The 17,247-nt window shown below is 42.2% G+C and overlaps 1 protein-coding gene across 2 annotated transcripts in view; it reads left to right on the plus strand.

Annotated features, from left to right (window-relative positions):
- CNTNAP5 (contactin associated protein family member 5) overlaps nucleotides 1-17,247 on the plus strand; it is a 770,280-nt gene that overhangs the window by 716,542 nt on the left and 36,491 nt on the right. For both annotated transcript variants that reach the window (XM_069473762.1, XM_069473772.1), the window contains exons 20-21: nucleotides 6,328-6,458; nucleotides 13,490-13,577. In XM_069473762.1, the coding sequence (XP_069329863.1) occupies nucleotides 6,328-6,458; nucleotides 13,490-13,577 (219 nt within the window). The remainder of the gene's footprint in view (nucleotides 1-6,327; nucleotides 6,459-13,489; nucleotides 13,578-17,247) is intronic.

Here is a 17,247-nt window from a genome sequence, read left to right on the forward strand (position 1 = left end):
GCATGGTTTCCCTGTTTTTAAAATGAGGACATTGGTTAGGCAAAGGCCTGCTAAGGTTCTCATCAGCTCTACTGGCCCACAGTTCTACTGCTTCAGGGTGAAGTCCAGCCACGTGGCTCTGTTTATATCTCCACTGCTACATAGTGTATCACTTTTTTTCCTCCCAACTAAGTTCAACTTCCTTCAGTAAACCTCTTTCTCTGAAAAGCTCTTTCTGATTGCTTCAACCCTTGTAACTGCTTATTGTTTTTGAACCTAAACATGCATTCTGTACTGTCAAACGGTCTACCCAGCTCCCTGCCCATCCGAATCTATTCCTTTCCCCATCCACTCATCTTCCCGTGTTACCCACCTCTCTTTGGAGGCACGTGTTTTACACACTTTAAAGTTCTGTACTTCTGGGTTTGAATACTATTATTATATTTTTACTTGTGGATCTTTTTTGCCTCTCTGAAATTCCATTTCCTAATCTGAGGATTTGATGAAAAAAATATCTTTAGTAAGAGGTTAAGCACCTAATACAGGGTAGGCGCATCATAGCAGCAAGTGTGACTGTTGCTTTTGTCTCCTTCAAATAGATTATAAGCTCTTTGAAGATAGAACTATAGCATTTTAACAATTTGTTTCTCTAGTGTCTTATACACAGCAGGCATTGAATAAATATGAGTTTATAATTTTGGTGAAGTGATGATAACATTTTCCATAGTGGCTATTTTATTCAACAAATGTCTTCTGGAGATTTAAGATAGCAAGCCCTGTGTTATTCTCTTTAGACACAAAGATAAATAAGCAACTATTCCTCCTAGGGGAGCTTAAATTCAAGAGATGAGAAAGACAAAAGAGTCTTGATAAATCGAGATTGGTATTATAAGCAAGCACAGTGGCAATGTAGTGAAAGGAAAGATCGTATCAGTCTTAGGGGCAAGGCGGGACCTGGGTCTTAAATAATGAGGAAGAGCTTCTTATAAGAAGACAAAGGGGTCTTTACAGCTGAGGGGAAACCAAAAACATGCCAATTACAGAGGCAAGAACAAGCACTGTTTGGGGGGATGCTGAGCGTTTGGGTGTGATTAAAATATGAACAATTTGTATGTGATAAAGGTGGCAAGGAAAGGAAAGGGCCTTGACTGTCAGGTTAAGAAGGTGGAATTTATCATGCAGAATTAGGAAGTCTTGGAAATTTTTAGGCATTAGAGTCCCATGACAAAATAGAGTGTTACAATATTCACGGTAATGGCAGTGTGGAAAACAGATTAGAGTAGAAACACTAGCAAAGTGGGAAAAGGTAAAATGAACAAAAGGTAATGTTCTTGGACAACTGAGACACAAGCACGTTCACCCTAAGTCCCAACTCAAGATGCTGAACCGGACACCATTTGGACTTTTCAGTTCCGACTTCCTGGTCCCTCATTTCCCCTCTCCTGTGTAGCCGATTGTCATGCAGGATATAAATTATAAAATGTCCTACTGCAAGGTACTTGGCAATTTTTTTTTTCTTGCCATTTTTTTTATTCTTTTTTCAGCATATTGTGGGGCTACAAAAGTTTAGGTTACGTATATTGGCCTTGCCCCCTGCAACCCCGAGTCAGAGCTTCAAACATGTCCATCCCCTAGACAGTGCGCATTGCACTCATTATGTATGCAACGTCTCCCAGGGTGAGCATAGTTTCTTTTTAACCTGCGAGGCTTTTTCCTAAGCCAGTGATATCTACCTAGATGTGCACAGAAAATCGGACATTGATCAACTTAATGCTTCACCAAATTCTGTGGGAAGCTTGTCGGGCTTCACCTGGACTCCAGAGCCAGGAGGCTCTGGACTGTAAGCTCACGGGGCTCAAATGCCCGATACAAGAAGCCATCCAGGGGAGATGTGACCAAATCCCAGTAGGCTGCATTTTTTCTCCGAAAGGTCAGGTATTTTCCACTGTGCTCCTGGGAGACCAAGGAGTTCTGTTGAGGTTGTGGATGAGGGTGGGTGAGAGGGGAGAGGGCAGTGGCCGCAGGAGAATCTCTCCAGACCCCACTAGTATTTCACCTGGAGCAGCTCCACAATTTCCTGTTTCTATGCTAGCCTTCACTGTGGATATCATTAGAATAAAGTGTTTCAATTTGAAACAAATTTGACAAGCCTTACACTAGGCATATAAGGCAAATCAGATGCATGGAAAAGAGACGGAATCCTACCCACAGGCAGGAGGCAGAAGGTTCCAGGCGGTTCATGGGTTTACAAACCTGAATGAATTTCCTGAAACATTCTGGCCTCAGACACAGGAGGGAAGGAGGCTAAACCAGGGCAGATACTGCTCAGCTCCATAAGGGGCCAGTGGGGATTATGGAGTTCCTTTGGCATGTCAGCCTTGGGATTTTCCAGGCAGATGTACACCCAACTCAAGCCAGTAAGCATGAGTGGGAGGCGGCATCTAAGAACAATTGGTTCCTGAACACACTGAAACTAAGTGCCACTTAGAGTTGTACTGTTCCAGAGATGTCATCGCTTTATATATGAAAAACTTCTAAGCCCCACTGAATTATTTTGGTCTCCCCTTCTTTCCTCCCTCCCTCCTTCCTTCTTCTTTCCTTTTGTTTTTCTTTTTTCCTTCCTTCCAAATTTAGTGAGGACTTAACCATGGGCCCGGTGCTGGGAATCCAAGAATGGATAAGACATGTCCCTACCCCCAAGGAGTTACCAACTTGTGTGTGTGACAGACAGGTAGACAGACAGGCAACACAGCACCTGCCAGGATACAGGCAATGGAAGGGCCTGTGGGAGCCGCAGAGGGCACCTCTCCGAGGCCAGGGTGGGCTTACGTTGAACTCTGAAGAACAGCGGGAGTCAAATGAGAAGGGTTGTTACGGAAGGGCCTTTTGGACAAAGAGGTTCCTAGCGGGCCATTGTGGGCTCTTCAGAACCAGCTGGATTTACTTTCTAAATCTGACTCCATCACTTCATAAGAACAATGTAAAGTTATTCACTTTCTAGCAGCTCTGTTTTTTCACCTGTAAAATGGAGAAAATTAAAGAAAAAAAACCATTCCAGATGAAAGTGGAACTCAGTCCTCGTGAGATACGAGTGCTAAGCCCAGGAGTCTAGCTCTGTCCAGACGGTGAGCAGCAAGTTCGTCAGGATGTGACGCCTCCTCTTTGCTTTTAAGCAGCATTGATAATATTTGTTGTTTAATTCTAAAAATCATGCCACGGATTTTGCCTGAAGATATTAAAAAAGAAGCAGCTAGGTATAACTTGAGTGTTCCCACATTAATAGGACACCTTGAAACTTTTACAGGGTTCTTGCTGGTGAGAAAATGTTAGTCCAGTATAAATACGTTTATTTCAGAAGCAGACTTGGAAAAGAGGGCCTAACGAAGGCTCAAATCAGTTTTATTTTTAATTTCCACATTGTGAAAATCTTATCTTTGTCCATACACTCACACAAAATGAGGTGTGTCCTTTATATCGTAGCAATGTTAATATATACACAGACCAAAAAAAAAAAAGGGACCGAATAAGAAAGAAAGGCATTTCAGTGTGTTAGGGAAATTGCAGTCCACTGCTGGCCGACACAGTCAGTCCCTTTTGGATTTATTAGACTTCTGGACAGCACCGTCCCTCTGTGGGCTCGCTGTCTAGGGGACTGCGCACTTATGATGTTCCCCACTGCGGTGGGCGCAATGGCAGGGCTGGGGGTCGGGGGTCGGGGGTCGGAAGGTCTCCAGAGGGAAGGGGTTAGCTCAGAGGAAGCACGCAGGTGAGGCAGAGGAGGGTCTGAGGACAGGAACAGCTCTGGTCCCCGGGTCCGTCCCCGGGTCCGCAGAGACAAGTGGACGTGGCAGTGCCCAGCTGGAAGCCGCAAATCCCCAGCACCCGCCCCCCCACCTTCTCCAGCTCGCCCCCAGCCTCACGGAGGACTGGAAATCGGCCTTTTGTGGTGACAAGCTTATTTTGAAAAGTCGCATGCTCCTCCCAGGATTCCTGCGAAAACGAGTTGGTGCGGGGTTTCAGGACACCAGTCGAGGATTGCACCAAAGCCCCCAGGAAAGCGAGAGGGATATTTGCATGTTTCATCCCAAACCTGGGTGCTGGGGGGCTTCAGAGTGCTTGGGCAGACAGGGCCCCTGCTGGGATCACCGGTTCCCGACAGGGACGGTTACAAGGCAGACGCAGTGAGGACTACAGAGTTGAAGTGAGGTCTGAAATGGAAAAGTACACAGAGAATATGTGTGTGAGTGTGAGTCACCCAAACAGTGAGAGTAAGAGTTCAAAGCGCCGTGTGGAATGTGGTGTTTATCACCATGCCTGGCACATAATTAGCACATGCTGCTTTACTTTATTAGGTTGAATAAACACGAAAACACCCAGATTCTTAGAATTAGAAGAGCCTGGAAGAGCACAGTTCCCAGCAGCCCCCCAGTGCCCTTCCCTGCCACACGCAGCGGGGGTCACCTTGCCCTGTCTGCACACGGCATCCCCACGTGTGCTGCTTGCTAGGGAGCAGTTCTTCACTTTTAAGTGATAAAATAACAAAGATAATAACATTTGGAAATCTATAATGGTCAGAACCGACAAAAGAGAAAGCCAGGGTGAGCTGCAGAGAGCGTCCCCGTGGGCTGGCTGTGCGGGGTGACAGCCTCACAGTCCCGAACTACCGTGTCCTGTTCTGCCTTGGATTATTTTCAATCTCATTTCACATCCATGCATTCTGAAATTCTGTGAGCAGCAATTCATTTTTAAAACAAATAGTCTTAAAAAAAAAGAATTCAAATACTTGGGTGAGGACTGAGGATCAGTCATGGACATGTTGGTTCCTCAGAAAAGTCTGTCTGCCTGGGACCAGTAGCCTGTGAGCCATGGCCAGGCTGAGGAAGGTCGCAGATTTATGTTTTTAACGTGAGAAACGTTGGGGAGGTGGGACAGAGTCACCTTAGTGTTTCTTGGCTCAAATTTGAGTGAATGTTCCTTTCTCCCTAATGGCCATCTGCTTATGACACTGCCCCTACGTTCCACTGTGTCCCAGCCGATACGTGACCTGGGGAAGAGCTCTCGCCTTTTGGTGCTCATGGACTCCAATGACACCAGATCAGATGATCACAGAGGGAAACGACGGCAAGCAGTGTGCACATGGCTACTCCACGCGATCCTCTCAGCCTGTGATGCCGGCGAGAGGATTAAATGGGAAAAAGTGCCTGTCACAGTGCCTGAGATAAAGTAGCCACTCAATAAATGATTGTTCCCCATGCCAATTTTCTTATGTAGGGTGGCTTTCCAGCCTTACATTTTTTTAATTGACAAATACTAATTTTAAACAGTCATGCAGTGTATTGTGATGCTTTTAATACATATAATATATGGTGATCAGATCAAGGTAATTAGCATATCTGTCATCTCAAATATTTATCATTTCTTTGTATTGGGAACATCCAATATCATCTTTCTAGCTATTTGAAACTATATAATACATTATTAACTGTAATCATCCTGTGGTGGTGTAGGAACTAGAACTTATTCCTCCTGTCCAGCTGTAATTTTGTATCCTTTAACAGCTCTCCTGAACAACCATTTTGCATTGTCATTGTGATCTGATGTTCTCCTTCTCTCTCTCTTACACACCTACACACACACACACAGAAACACACACACACACACACACACACACACAGCTGATATGCTTCTATCCTTAATATTTCTCCTGGGATTCTCACATTTCTTTTTTCATTTCTGCCCCATTATATAAGAAATGCTGATTGAGACCCAGTGAATTGATGTCCCGACCTGCAATGGATAGAAAACGGCTATTTGAAAAACACTATCCTAATGAAATTTGAATATTCCAATGGTCCATAAAGGGTTAAAGTGAGTCACCATGCCCTCACCACACCACACTCTACCAGTGGGTGATAACAGGACTCAGTTCTCTTTTTTTCCTTAGATCTAAAAAGGAGACAGCAATTAGGAAAAAAAGACAATTATAGCAAGTGGTGGGAATTGACAAAAGAGTGAAGATCTTAACTCTATCTTATTAAAGTTTCATAATCCAATTATAAAATAGATATTTTATTTTTTTAACTGGCATTTCGGTTTTGGGTAACACCTTTCTCTCTCTCTCTCTCTCTCTCTCTCTTTGTCTCTCATGTTAATTTTGCAGCTCTATTTAGAATTTTCTATATGGACTCAGATGAACATATGTAACATATTTTAAAAATTTGAATGAGGGAAGGATTGAGACATGGGTCCCTATAAAGCAGTAGTCATCAATTAAAAGATGATCTGATCATACCTTTGCATTTTATGATTACTATGTTTAATTCTAATTTCTAACATTTTTCTTTCAAGGAAGTTTACAGGTTCGCTATCAGCTAAGCAAGGAAGAAACTCATGTATTCACCATTGATGTAGAGAACTTTGCCAACAGAAGGATGCACCATGTGAAGATTAACCGAGAGGGAAGAGAGATTACCATTCAGGTGCCTGACTTTTCTTCTTCCCAAGCTCAACCAATGCACCTTGGCTGCTCAATCCAACTTTTCTGAGCTTACTCCCCAAGCCACGTATAGAGCCAAGTGCTCGTCACACTTGTCCCCAGCCTTGGAAGAAGTAGCTAATGGTTCTCAAGATGTGCTCCCATTTCCCACAACATCAGTGTTATTGATGCCCTCGATAGAAATGCACATTCTCGGGTCCACACCAGATCTATTCAACAGAAACTGTTGGAGAAGGGAAAAGAGCAGGAGATTCTAATATCTGCTCAAGTTTGATAACCCTTGAACTGGATTATTGTGAGGAATTTGCTTCCTAGAGGAAATTAGGAGTAAATTGAGTCTTGAAGATGAGTAGAAGTTAACTAGGTGGAGAAGGGAGATGAGCATGCTCAGGGAGAGCGTCCATGTGAGCATAGGCTCAGCTCTGTCTCTGAAAGACCACAGTGTGTGGTAAACATTCCCTGAAATCTCAGTGGTCTCCGGACAAAGGATAAGCAGCAGGCGATGGCAGATACCAAGACAGAATAGGCAGAGTCCAGATCATCCCCTTAGAATCATGACCACAAGTGAGCTCTGAGATCTGCCCAGCAATCACCCTGTATTTTTTAACCCATCCACCATCCTGTTCCCTAGATGACCATTTTACACTTCTTCCTCTCTCCTGATGCTGCCAACAATTGCAACTTCTTCACACTCAGTAGATGACTTTGCTTTCTTTTTTAAAAAAAATGTAGCATCCAGAAGAGAACATCTTTACACTCTAAACAGCACATTACTCCCCTGCCTACATCTGTGTCTTTGTACTTTATCTCCTTCCTGTTGCCAAATATGAATAGTTGATGGTTCTAGCCAAGATCCGACCTACTTCCTTACTGCCTGTGTGCTAGGTCTCATACTCTACTCAAGAACATCACTCCAGCATTCTCCTTTCTCTCTCCTGTTTCACCATTTTTCCAGCTCTATTGGATGACTCCTCAAAGCATAAAACAAGCAATTATCACATGCACTAAAAACAAACAACAGCAACAAAAACAAAACAAAGTAAAACAAACAAAAACTCTCTGGGTCAAGGGGGAACACCTGTCTCTCATCTGACTTCATTTTACCTGTCCCATTGTCTCTCATTTCATTGACCAAATCCTTGGAAATGTTTCTATATTGATACTTGGTCTTCAAATGTCCTCTTCCTTTTTCTTAAACCCACACCAACATGGCTTTGTGGCTGTGCTGCCACAAAATCGTACTTCTGAAGGCACCAATGTCCTTATCTTGAAAAATCTGATGGTGATGTCTGAGTCTTATCTTTACCTGTCCTAGTAGCAGCAATTGACACAGTGATTGCTCTCTGCTCTTGACACTTGCAAATAAGATCCCTCTCTTGCATGCAGATCCCTTTGCCTCTGTGGGTTGCTCATTCTTGTCTTTTTTTATGGTCCCCCGTCATCTGTCCAAACTTTCCCCAATGGAGTCCCCCAGGACTCCATCCTCAGATTCCTTTTCTTGGTGTCTACACTCACTTTGTGGCTCATCTTACTCAATCCCATGTTTTTAAATGCCATGTATATGCTGACGAATCAGAAGTCCAGGCCTTATATCTAATTGCCTACTTACATATCTGTTTGAATGTCCATAATACATCTTGAATATTTAAATACATAACTAAAACTGATTCCTGAGAATTTCCCCCAAACAACCACCCATCTGCCAAAACCTTCCGCATCCTAGTAGGGACAGCGCATTCTTCCAGTTGTTCAATTTTTATCTCTCTTTCTCTTGCATCTAACATGCTGTGCATGAGCAGCTTCTGCTTTGCCCCAGGCCACCCTTGTCCTTTGCTTGGATTATTACCATTTACGGTTGGTTCTTGATTGACACATCACTGCTCCTCTTTTTGTTCCTCAGCTGTCTATTCTCAACAGAGCAGGCCGGAGTGATCCTACTGAAAGAACAGTCAGATCTTGGGACTCTTCTGTCCATACTCTGTCAACAGTTCCCCTTCTCATGTAGAGAAAAAGCCAAAGATTTTGCAGATCCTTGCAAGGATTACAACGACATGACATCCTTGCTCCCTGCCCGGTTCCTTTTCTAACTTTGTCTATTACCATTCCCACCAGAACTCCACTCAGGCCACTCTGGCCTCCCTGCTATTTCGAGAACCTGTGAACTCACTGTTTGCTTTGTCTAGAATGCCATTCTCCAACTGCCTGGAGTCCCAGTTCTCATACTCCCTTCAGGACCCAAGTGACTCAAAATGTCATTCTCAATGAGGCTGTCTCTGATCACCTTCCGTAACCCAGCAACCTACCTCCTTGACTTCAACATTGCACTCCCTGCTATTCTTGCCTGATTTATTTTTTCTTAGAAATTAACATACCATACAATTTACTTTTTTATCAAATTTCCTGTCCTGTCTCCCTACTCTAGAATGTAAGTTGCATGAGAATAAGGATTTGTATCTGTTTTCATTACTATGAAACCCCTCTTTGTCAGCAAGTGGCTAAAATATTGGAGGTGCTTAATAAATATTTATGAACTATAATAAATGGATGAGTGCCATGGGGCTTCTGGTACTCTGGGAAGAAGATCAAATTGACCTTATGAGAGGGGAAGGGAAACTGCTGGATTTCAGGCAGGCGAGCAGCATGGCTAGACCTTCACTGTCAGGGGCTTCCTGCGATCATTACATGGGAAGACGTGTCTGAGAGTGATGAGACATAAGACAGAGACTAGTCAAGAAGTGACGGGCAGAGCCCGGCTAGCACAGTGCAGGGAGCCAGGAAGAGAAGGGTTTGAGAGATGCCAAAGGAGGAACGTCAATGGTACTGAATGATATAGAACATAGGAAAAGTCAAGATTGGCTATTAGATATCCCAATTGGATGGAAGTTCAGGAATAATTCTCAAATATATAGTACACATAATTCTTGATTGATCAAAATTTAATGGACTTCCCTTTAGCATTTACTCCTCAAATAAGTGATGGGACGGTCTTCAGAGCAAGTTTGGGCTGAGCCAAATTGAGGGATGAAAAGAATGGGAACAATGACTTCTTGTTTGAATATGTTTTCACTGAGATCCCAGTGGAAGAACTGGGGTCCACTCCTGTGGTCATTTGTACATATGACTCCTTTTTCCTCCTTTTTTAAGTATGTCCTATCTTCTTTTCTACTAATAAAAGACAAATAAGACAATGAGAGATATTTCCTTCTCTCCTCCATCTAGAGAATTTTCACCAATCAATTTCTAGTCAATGATGAGCACAGATTGGTTGAGAACATACTATTTCCAAAGTGCTGAAGGGAGCAGAAAGACCTAGAGGCGTGACTTTTTGTTTAACTTTAAATTAGTTTATCGACACAGTAACATTATTAATATTTGCCTCCCTGACATTCCCACCCTCCTCACCCAATCAGTTTTCTTTCTCCTTCTCCCCCTAGAACAAGCTGTTCCTTGAAAACAGACAAGGGCAGCTACTGCTGTACCCTCAGTCCCACCGCAGGCCCTGGGGGGAGTCCACCAGGCACTGCTCAGGACTGTCGGAGAGGGAGGGCAGAAGTCGCACCATATTCAGCCTGCCACAGTACAGTCCCTAAGAGCAATTCCGCCACACACCCTGGCCTGAGTGGTTCATCCTCCCCTCTGTCTGTGACCATGGCCTGGAGACCTGGGGGCCTGGGCCTGCAGCCAGGAGCAAGAACTCTTGGCAATGATTAAGAATTGGAATTTGGCTAGTATTTTTTAAGACTCAAGTGTCCCCAAAATGCCCAGGTGGTGGAGGTGAACTTCAGTGACGTTATTTTACATGCACTGATGACATTACACAGATTAAGCCAGTTTAACCAAATGCCAGCACAAACGAAGCTAAGCTGTAAAGGAGGGGCTAGGTATTTTTGAAACCCACTACTTAATTCCTTTCTTGGAGAGATAAAGATTCTGAGGCTGAGGGAGGTGTCCCTAGGGGAGATAGACTTGGGTGTGAATTCCCCGCTGTCTCTTGCACTGTGTGAACTTAGACCACTGCCTTTCTGTGCCTCAGTCTACTTGGGTATCTATAGCTCTGTCTCTATTTCTGTCTATTTATCTATGCATGAAAAGATGAACTCAACTAGGCTCAGTCAGTTCTTGTAAAGATTCTATGGAAAAATGTAGCTAAAGGACCAAGCACGAAGCCTGGCACCTAGGGCTTACTCAAAACAGATTGTTGCATTTCCCTCCCCTTACCGATCTGTTTAATGATGTGACAAGTCACTGGGTGTTCCAGGTTTTGAGATTGGCAAAGTTTCTCTAGACCAGATTGCAAACTTCAGATATCTGAGATATTTAAAAGCTAGGATGTTTCACCCTTTACCACCCTAACTGTTGTAATTAAATATGAAAACAATACTAAACTATAATATAGGCATAAGGAAGTCTAATAAAATAATGAATTTCCTACTGTTAATACTTCATTGATTGTTTAGCTCATATCATAGTTAATGAAGTTCTAAAACATACTTACCCTCCCTCCTTTTATTTTGCTTTGCCCTCTGCATTTGCTTAGTTCCACAAAGAGGTAACACACCTGAACCAGCACTAGTGTGCAGGTGCCCGCCCTCCGTGTGAGGGCTCAGACCCATCCCCTGAGCCATCCACAGCCCATCAATGGCCTCATTTCCTTTGAGTCATCCCACCTTCCTCTCCCAACCTTTGAAAACTCTCATTTTGCTAGAAACCACTGTGAATGTCACTTACTTCCTTCTCTCCTTCATTAGTCATTGGATTAAAGTGCTAAGGAGGGTCAAGTTCTCACAAAGCACACACCACAGTTGGGTACGAATGATTCATGTGCTTGAAAATTAGCTCTTCCATGCGCAACACTGGAACCTAGATCTGTCAATGATCAGGAATCACTTGCAGATGGAAACTGGCTCTGTGCAGGCCGAGGCGGAGGTGAGTGGCAGAAGCCAGGGGCATCTCAGCTCAACCTCTAGCTCTAAGACTCCTTCTACTGCTCTCCACCTGGCAGGAAGTCCCCACTCACTTTAGCCCCCTCTCCTACCCGGACAACAGAGCATGACCCTGTGGGAAGGGGCAGCTCCAAAGAGAGAGTGGGAGGAGGCAGGTGAGAGCCACGTGGTAGGACAGGAAGGAAACTCCTTGGGGGCAGAAGCTGAATCTGAACTCCTGAGCATGAAACAGACTATTGCATGGGAACCAGGGCACCGAAAACCTCATGTTGTACTGAAGGTGTCACGGCCACCAGAGACGTCCTGATATTATGACAGATTCTGTCTTTATAGCTCACCAGATAGAAGGGGAAACAATAGAGGATCTTAGTTTATTTACTCGGCAAACTTTGCCAGTTTCTGTGCTAGTGCTCTGTAGAAAACATATATGAATAAGAAGTGACCTGAGCCCTCAAAGAACCAGTAGTTTAGTGGCGATAAAGCAAAGGAAGAGAGAGAAAGGAAAGCAGGTCATTGTAATGCAGTAGCACAAATGCAGGGTTAGAGGTAGGAAAAAGCATGATGAGAACAGAGAAGAACTAATCTGCCCACGGCAGCAGGGACAGCTTCCTGGAGGGCCTGGGCTCCAGGGCCACATGGCCCAGTGCCTGGCACCCAGTAGAAACTCAAACCTTGGTGGAGTGAGTATGCTAGACATTCAGAAATAAAAAGACACTGTGTTCATCTACATGCTGCTTAAATGTCTAGGAGGTATGACAAGTAAAACAAATACCACATTGTGTGGTGGGCGGGACACTGCTCTTGTGACACTGTGTGGCCTTGGCCAAGCTGCTGTCCAAGCATCAGTCTCTCCATTTGTAATACGGGGACAATAATGTCTGTTTCATAGTATTCTAGGGAGGAACAGATTTTGAAGGATATATTAATATCATGTCTCATACGTACCCAGTGTTCAATAAATAGCAAATATTATTACAGTGCAATGTCATACATGAAATAGTAACAAAGCATGTAGTCATGTACCGCAGGTCATAGCCAGCGTCACAGGAGACACTGTCTTCTGTCACAGGAGAAACCACTGCAGCACCAGGAGGTTCCTGGAGGAGGGTCAGCATGAGCAGACAGGTGCAGAAGGAACATCACGGAGGGGAGAGGGAAGGACTAGATGAGTCCCCGACCGGCTGCTCCCAGGCTGTGCAAAGTCAGGCACACAGACAAAGGAGTCTTAGCCTCCTATTCTTACAGGTGAACTGTAAGATAATGAGGGTTCTTTCCAGGGATAATATCATACAGATATTCAGAGTAGAACCTGGTAGAAACCCGCAGGATTTGACTAGACTGAAAAAAACTGGGGATGGATGGGAAGTTTCGTCTAAGAGTGAGGAGGAGGCCACCAAACAGATGGAGCTGGCATTAGCAATGGGAGAGGCAAGGAGGGATGCCTCCAAGATGATCGTAGAAGTGAATGAAGTCCCAGTGAATCCCAGTGGGTGGCCTTTGCTCCTCCTGCTCCCACAAGGTAGGCTATCAGCTGTCCATGTTGGTGGCTACTGTCCAGCTAGCTTCTCCTCCCCAGGACCCAGTGTTCTGTCAAACTGCAATCCTTGCCCCGGAAAATCTCTCTGCCCACACCTGAATGAGACCAGGTCAGAATTATGGAACCCAGGGGCCAGTGCTTGGCCCTAAGTGCAAAAGGAGGGGAAATGCCTGCCTGCCATTAATGTTAATCCTGCACAACAAGCTCCTGCACAGGGTTCATTTGTTTCCTTGTTTGCAGCAAAGAATTTGGTGAGAAAATCTCAGCGGGGAGATAAATACCGGTAAAAAGCTGTCTAGAATTTCCCTGGGAGAAGACTTGTGTGAAAGCCCTCATTTCACAAAGAAGAAAGAAAGGGCTATTTTATGTGCATTGTGGGGGAATTAGCAAGACACTTCTAATCTCTCCTGAGAGAAAATCCCGAGAGGTCGGCTCTCTGTGTGCTTTTCCAAGCTGTTTCCAGATGGGAGTGTTTTATGCCTCTTACCCCAGACCAGAGCTGCTGATGTGCCTTTGTGCTCTGTCGTCCTGCAGGTGGACCGGCAGCTCCGGCTCAGTTATAACTTTTCCCCAGAAGTGGAGTTCAAAGTCATAAGGTCGCTCACCCTGGGCAAAGTCACAGGTATGTTGCTCTGGTTCCTTTCTTTCCAGTAGGTTTTGTCAAAATAATGAATAAATGATTTTCATTAGAGTGTTTAGTGATTCAAATCGAGAGCCTTTCACTCCCATAATATGCAAGATCTGGAACCCAGCTTTCTGATTCAGGAAATGCTGAGATGTGTGTGGCAAGAATGGGCACTGATATTTAAATCTACTTTGTAGAAGTTTGTGAAAGGTAAGTTAGTAAAATAAGTAAAAATCATTAAATTTTTACTTAATTTTAAATGAATTTACTTTTTAAAATTTTACTTAATATTTTACTTGCATTTACTTAATTTTTACTTAAAGAAATTAGGTAAAGAGAATGAGGATTTGAACAACCTGATAATTCATCAACAATTGATAGAGGATTGAAATCTCCTACTATAAGAGTGAATTTTCTTTTCTTTTTTTTTTTTCTACTGGAAGCTCTGTGAATTTCAGCTTTACATATGATGAGGGTATTTATTCGGTGCATGAAAGATCGATATTTTTATATATGCTTAAAGAATTGAACATTTTATCATACTTAAATGATCTTTTTAGATTCTAATAGTCTTTTTTCCTTAAATCTATTTTGCCTATTATTAATGTAGCTATTACAGTTTTTCTTGGTTTAGTATTTGCCTGGTCTATCTTTCTGAATCTTTTTCTTTCAATCCTTCCTTTTCTTTAAGCCTTATATGTGTTCTTGTGAAGAATATACAACTGAAGTTTGATTTTTATACCCAATCTAGTGATCTCTGTTTTTTATATTGGCAAATGTAAGTCCTTTTACATTTGGGGGCTACTTGTATAGTTGGGTTTGTTTCTGCCACCTTACTTTCTATATATCCAACTTTTCCTGTAATTTTATCATGTTCTTTCTAACTCTCTAAGTCACAGTACAGTGTAGACAACATTAGTAATTCTAGGCATTTATAATATATCTAGGAATATATTCAACATAATAAATTAGTTGCTTAAAAAATGTTGCAGCACTTATGGTGTGGGTTCTTGTTAGGGTCTTTTGGCATGACTCCCCAAGATGATTAATGGGGAGCTATTGCCCACTTATTCCAGACTGGCGTCCAGAACCCACTGTGGCCCCAGAACTGTGTGTCACTTCACAGGAGGCAGGAGATCTCTGAAAAGTGGTTGCAGAAAATGTTCCGTGCTGCCATGACTTTGCCTGCCAGTAGAAAGAGCTGAAAAGGCAGAAAAATGACTCCTGCTACAGCCCTCTAGGTTCATAAAGGGTATATAATTTCCAGAATGTAAGGTGAATCCAGAAACTTAGCTTCAGTAGGGTCTAGAAAACGTTATTTTTAATTTCCAGATGTGGTTGTATGAACCAATGAATAATAACTGATTTCTGGGTTGAATTTCATTTGTTTAGTTCTGATTCCTTTCCTCTTCCTCATAATAATTATCTTCTATAGATAGTGCTTATTTTTGATTTATTAATATAGCCACTAGTTTATTTGTTTCTCATTTCTTCCTTTGTCTCAGACTTTTTTACTGTTTGCCAAATTTTATTTCCTTTTTTATGAACTAATCCTTTTGACTTTTTCTGTGTAAGAGTCTCTTAACTGTAAACTCTTTATCTTAAAAAATATTTTTATTTTACCTTTAATCTTGGAGGACAAATTTGCTAGACCTACAATTCATTATTGAAAGATATTTTCCCTGAGATACTGGGGAATTATTCAGAGGTGCGATGCAGTCCCCGGCATTGGCTCCTAAGAGCTGGTTAAACACATCTCCCCATCTCTGCATCCAATCGTATCTTGGTGATGGCTTGAAACTGGCTGTATTAGAGGTGTTTATACCTTGGATATGTGAAATGCTAAGTCAGGACTTTTTTACCCCTTTTGCTGAAAAGCCCGTTTCAGACTCTCCCTGGCACATCACTGCGCCCTTGTCCGCTGGCCCCTGTGTTGCCGCTGAGCAGTCGGCTGTGCACCTGTTCTGCTGCTGAAGATGCTCTGACCACCCCACCCTCCCCGCCATAAGCTGATTTCAAGTCATCGCTTTTTTCTTTGGTGTTTTGTGATTTTCATTATCCTGTGTCTGATTATAGATTTCTTTTTTAAGTATCTTACTTGACATTATTATGCTTCCTGTATCTATTCGTTGGTTCACATGTATCTGTGGATCTAGTTCGTGTGTATTATCACACGCATCTATTCACTTCTGAACAATTTTGACATATTAAATCTTGCTTCTTCCTTATTCTCTCTATTCAATTATTGTAGATCTGAATTAGATAAATCTTAGACTTTCTAATTTTATCCTCATATTGCTTACCTCTTTTTATAATAACTGTTATTCTTTGTTACCATATCTTTGCATTCTGGACAATTCATTTGGTTTTATCTTCACATTCAATAATTCTCTCTCTTTATGCCTTATCTCATTCAATGAGTCATTTTTATTGATTATGCCTGTTATTTATAAAAGTAATATTTTGTTCTTTTTCAAATGTGTCTGTTAATTAAGACAGTCTGTTTTCCCTGTTCTTTTTTTGTTTGTTTTCATCTTTTTATGTCTCTAGGAATTCCCTTACTCAAGCCCAGATGACAGAGTGAGATCCTGTCTCTTAAAAAAAACAAACAAACCTCCCCCCCACACACACACCAAACAGAATTCCATTAATATTCCAGTAATAGTTATTGAACATTTTGTCTCGCTAAGTTTAATATTTGAAGCATGTGGGGCTTCAAATCTGTTACTTGCTGTTTTCTAACTCTTTGCTATGGTAGCCTGTTTCCTTTTGCTGTGTGTGTGTGTGTGTGTGTGTGTGTGTGTGAGTGCACTCATATTTGGTTGAGATTAATTTTTGGAAACTCTGAGGATCAAAAATTGGGAAGCTTTCCTTAAAGACTTGTGTTAATTTCTGCCAGATGCTAGGTACTACCAGTTTAGGATAATTTTAATGTCTCACTTTTCTTTTCTGAATAGCAGAGGAATATAAATTTGAGCTCCATACCTGATTGAGATCAAGACTCTTGTTGAAGTTACAGCAAAAATGTTGTTAGTATCAATATCAGAATATATCATATTGTTATTTTTCTTACTGTTTTGTTTTGCTGTTTTTTTTGTTTTCTGTTAATTCAGAGCCACATTAGAGGTGAGCGGATTTTTCTGCTTATTCCCTATGTTGTTAGGTGTTTTCTTCTTTTTTTCTCCTCATTCACTTTTCACTAAAGCATAATATCAGAGTCTCAAGTCAAACATCTTCCCTTTGCAAGGGCTCAAGACTTAAAATATCCATTCTTCTTTAAAACAACTCACTTATTTTTCCCCAATATAATTCTAATATTGGTTTATGGTTCACTTCCTTTCATCTCACCCTCCCTCTGAAAAAAAATGTCAAAAAAAGTTAGGATTCTTTTTCACTTCCTGGAGTTCAGCAAAGCATTAAAAATACATTTGTTGCTTTTAATTAAGTAGTATTTCCTTTTAGAAAATCTAGTTTATTATATTGTTCTATGCTACCTAAATATATTTTGGGTCATTGAATCCTCATTTTAACCAAATCAAAAGAATCCTGGGAGTAGAGAGAATTTGGGCTCACCACAAAGCCCAGGCCTTTTCCATGGCATCTACTTCATGCAATGGAAGTTACAATAACATCTTCTTCTTTAAAAAAAACAATCCCTCTATAAATC

Source organism: Eulemur rufifrons, chromosome 1, assembly GCF_041146395.1.
Source record: "Eulemur rufifrons isolate Redbay chromosome 1, OSU_ERuf_1, whole genome shotgun sequence".
NCBI lineage: Eukaryota > Metazoa > Chordata > Mammalia > Primates > Lemuridae > Eulemur > Eulemur rufifrons.